This window comes from Musca vetustissima, unplaced genomic scaffold (genome assembly GCF_032173495.1).
Source record: "Musca vetustissima isolate MV318-11 ecotype Yass unplaced genomic scaffold, APGP_CSIRO_Mvet_v1 utg197242, whole genome shotgun sequence".
Taxonomy (NCBI): domain Eukaryota; kingdom Metazoa; phylum Arthropoda; class Insecta; order Diptera; family Muscidae; genus Musca; species Musca vetustissima.
The window spans coordinates 1,862-6,083 of record NW_026885471.1 but is presented as its reverse complement, the minus strand read 5'-3'; the positions used below and the strand labels follow the sequence as shown (position 1 = coordinate 6,083).

At 34.2% G+C, this 4,222-nt stretch overlaps 1 protein-coding gene across 1 annotated transcript; it reads right to left on the bottom strand.

Moving 5' to 3' along the window:
• Positions 1 to 865: 865 nt before the first annotated feature.
• Positions 866 to 2,200, bottom strand: LOC133332742 (pickpocket protein 28-like; the record flags this gene model as incomplete). Its single annotated transcript, XM_061541119.1, has 4 exons — positions 866 to 955; positions 1,020 to 1,831; positions 1,885 to 2,033; positions 2,092 to 2,200. Coding segments are annotated over 4 exons (1,160 nt in total), but the record flags the coding sequence as incomplete, so codon positions are not given.
• Positions 2,201 to 4,222: the final 2,022 nt, after the last annotated feature.

Genomic DNA, 4,222 nt, shown 5'->3' with positions numbered 1-4,222 from the left:
GAAATTATTTCAAGCTCTTTCAGCCACATAGGCGTGGATTTTTTAAAGAAATTATTTCAAGCTCTTTCAGCCACATAGGCGTGGATTTTTTAAAGAAATTATTTCAAGCTCTTTCAGCCACATAGGCGTGGATTTTTTAAAGAAATTATTTCAAGCTCTTTCAGCCACATAGGCGTGGATTTTTTAAAGAAATTATTTCAAGCTCTTTCAGCCACATAGGCGTGGATTTTTTAAAGTAATTATTTCAAGCTCTTTCAGCCACATAGGCGTGGATTTTTTAAAGAAATTATTTAAAGCTCTTTCAGCCACATAGGCGTGGATTTTTTAAAGAAATTATTTCAAGCTCTTTCAGCCACATAGGCGTGGATTTTTTAAAGAAATTATTTCAAGCTCTTTCAGCCACATAGGCGTGGATTTTTTAAAGAAATTATTTCAAGCTCTTTCAGCCACATAGGCGTGGATTTTTTAAAGAAATTATTTCAAGCTCTTTCAGCCACATAGGCGTGGATTTTTTAAAGAAATTATTTCAAGCACTTTCAGCCAATATGTATATGTAAAACAATACACTTGCAGGGTTCTGTGTATGTACGTATTTTATTTTTTTAATTTATTAAACTTCTGCGCCCTTTATATTGGGTCTTATAAATTGTAGGTATATCCAAATCATTAATTTCTAATAAATCTGCATTTATATGAGCTGGATAATAATTTATGTTTTGGGAAATTCTGCGACCATAAGGATTTACGATGAACGGAGATAAATAATTGCGACGAACTTTCATTCCTTTCGGGCTATATTTGCTGACATATATTTTTCTGGCCTGCTTTATCGACATTATTTTCGATTTTTTCCTACGAACTTTACGGCAAGGACGAATGAGTGTATAAAATATTATTTCCGCCAGAGACATGAAACTGAAACCAAAAAATAAACCAATGAGGCCACCAATACTGGCTGCAAATAATTGAAAATAAATTATTTTAAAAATTATGTATTTAAGAAAATATTCTTAACTTACACATAAAATCTGTCATGCCAATAAATTCCGTTTGTTTATTACTGTGAAATGAATTATCCTTATAGTACATGTTCAATATGGCAATATTCTTTTCAACATATTCCTCCGACATATCTCGCAGTGAGGGATTATTGCTGACAAAAACCCCATGTTCCAATGGTGTGGAAAAAAATTCTGCATAAAATTTCAAATCATAGCAACTGGGCAGGCACACCTCATCACATTCAATTTCATTGTCATTATCGTCATTTATCATCGAGTGCAAGCGAATCCGCTCAACACAGCGACTATCATAAATACTACAAACCGTTTCATTTTCATATCGCTTCGGCATATAATGCGGTAAACAACGACAATGGCGCATCATTGTTTTTGCAATACACTCCGCCTCACAATTCGATTCAGTATATGTTGCAAAATAGTGTAACTTGTGTTCATCTTGAAATTCACATTGCCGATATTTCAAACCGACATAATGCAGTTTTTGATCTGCCTCTATTTTTTCCATACGTATTCGAGCCTTTGTTTCATATCCTGCTGCCAGCAGCAGACCCACTTCACGAACATTGGCTCTCTCATTGGGGTTGTGCATGGCCATTTTGAAGCCAACACTATTCGTTGACGAACAGTTATATTGATCCACCTCGGCATTGAGTATTACGGTAAGGCCCAATGATTCTCCAGTACCCGCAGCAGTTCGAGGATAAAAATGTTTTGGTAATTTCTTGGGGTAGCCGGATTCTGGATTCCAGTTAATCGCTTCATCCATGTCACTGTGATTGCTATAGGTTTCCTTGATGAGAGATTGAGTGCTGGAAAACAACAGAATTAAAACTTATCTCAAGGTGAAACATTTTCTAGTTACCCTTCGGCATATAGAAATTTCGGATGCACCAAATTAAATGCACAGCACAACCCCTCATCGGTTACAATGGGGTGGAATATACGCAGACAATCGTATTTAACACCGCCAAACCAACAAGAAATTATCATTTTCTCACATGGCTGTGATATCTGAAACAAAATCAAAATCTTTAGAAACATTTCACTTCTACTGAGCCCATTTCTTTACATCCGATATAAATTCATTTAGACTACTCCAATCGTCTATGGTATTGGCTACAGTTACATTAACCCGTCGTTTGCACAACATTTGTATCAAGGCATATTCCACAGAGTTTCTGAAAATTGAAAATAAATTATTATTTATTTTTCATTAATTACAAAATCATTACTTCTGAAAATCTTGAATTTTTGCTTTGTACGCCTTATTCATATTGCATATTGTCAGGGCTGGAAATGGTTCATTGGTAATATATGTTGGTTTCGGGTTAATGCTGATGATAACCGGTGTGGTATTCCATTTGGTGTATACCACACTAATAAATATTCCCGCGATAACAACGACCGATATAAAGGACAAGGCAAAGTAAATTCTATAAGAAAGAAAAATACAAAAAAGTCAGCAAGAAAATCCACGCCTTTAACTCAGATAGTCCTCGAAAAAATACTCTTTAAAAATTCACGCATATAGTCCTCGAACAAATACTCTTTAAAAATTCACGCATATAGTCCTCGAAAAAATACTCTTTAAAAATCCACGCCTTTAACTCAGATAGTCCTCGAAAAAATACTCTTTAAAAATCCACGCATTAACTCAGACAGTCCTCGAAAAAATACTCTTTAAAAATCCACGCCTTTAATTCAGACAGTCCTCGAAAAAATACTCTTTAAAAATCCACGCCTTTAACTCAGATAGTCCTCGAAAAAATACTCTTTAAAAATCCACGCCTTTAACTCGGATAGACCTCGAAAAAATACTCTTTAAAAATCCACGCCTTTAACTCAGATAGACCTCGAAAAAATACTCTTTAAAAATCCTCGCCTTTAACTCAGATAGTCCTCAAAAAAATACTCTTTAAAAATCCACGCCTTTAACTCAGATAGTTCTCGAAAAAATACTCTTTAAAAAATCCACCCCTCAGATAGTCCTCGAAAAAATACACTTTAAAAATCCACGCCTTTAACTCAGATAGTCCTTGAAAAAATACTCTTTAAAAATCCACGCCTTTAACTCAGATAGTCCTCGAAAAAATACTCTTTAAAAATCCACGCCTTTAACTCAGATAGTCCTCGAAAAAATACTCTTTAAAAATCCATGCCTTTAACTCAGATTGTCCTCGAAAAAATACTCTTTAAAAATTTACGCATTTAACTCAGATAGTCCTCGAAAAAATACTCTTTAAAAATCCATGCCTTTAACTCAGATAGTCCTCGAAAAAATACTCTTTAAAAATTTACGCATTTAACTCAGATAGTCCTCGAAAAAAATCTCTTTAAAAAACCACGCATTTAACTCAGATAGTCCTCGAAAAAATTCTCTTTAAAAATCCACGCCAATGGTAGACCCTGAAAAATACTCTTTAAAAATCCACGCCTTTAACTCAGATAGTCCTCGAAAAAATACTCTTTAAAAATCCACGCCCTTAACTCAGATAGTCCTCGAAAAAATACTCTTTAAAAATCCACGCCTTTAACTCAGATAGTCCTCGAAAAAATACTCTTTAAAAATCCACGCCTTTAACTCAGATAGTCCTCAAAAAAATACTCTTTAAAAATCCACGCCTTTAACTCAGATAGTCCTCAAAAAAATACTCTTTAAAAATCCACGCATTTAACTCAGATAGTCCTCGAAAAAATACTCTTTAAAAATCCACGCATTTAACTCAGATAGTCCTCGAAAAAATACTCTTTAAAAATCCACGCCATATAGACCTCGAAAAAATACTCTTTCAAAATCCACACCTTTAACTCAGATAGTCCTCGAAAAAATACTCTTTAAAATCCACGCTTTTAACTCAGATAGTCCTCGAAAACATACTCTTTAAAAATCCAAGCCTTTAACTCAGATAGTCTTCGAAAAAATACTCTTTAAAAATCCTCGCTTTTAAATCAGATAGTCCTCGAAAAAATATTCTTGAAAAATACACGCCTTTTACTCAAATAGTCCTCGAAAAAATATTCTTGAAAAATCCACGCCTTTAACTCAGATAGTCCTCGAAAAAATACTCTTTAAAAATCCACGCCTTTAACTCAGATAGTCCTCGAAAAAATACTCTTTAAAAATCCACGCCTTTAACTCAGATAGTCCTCGAAAAGATACTTTTTAAAAATCCATGCCTTTAACTCAGATAGTCCTCAAA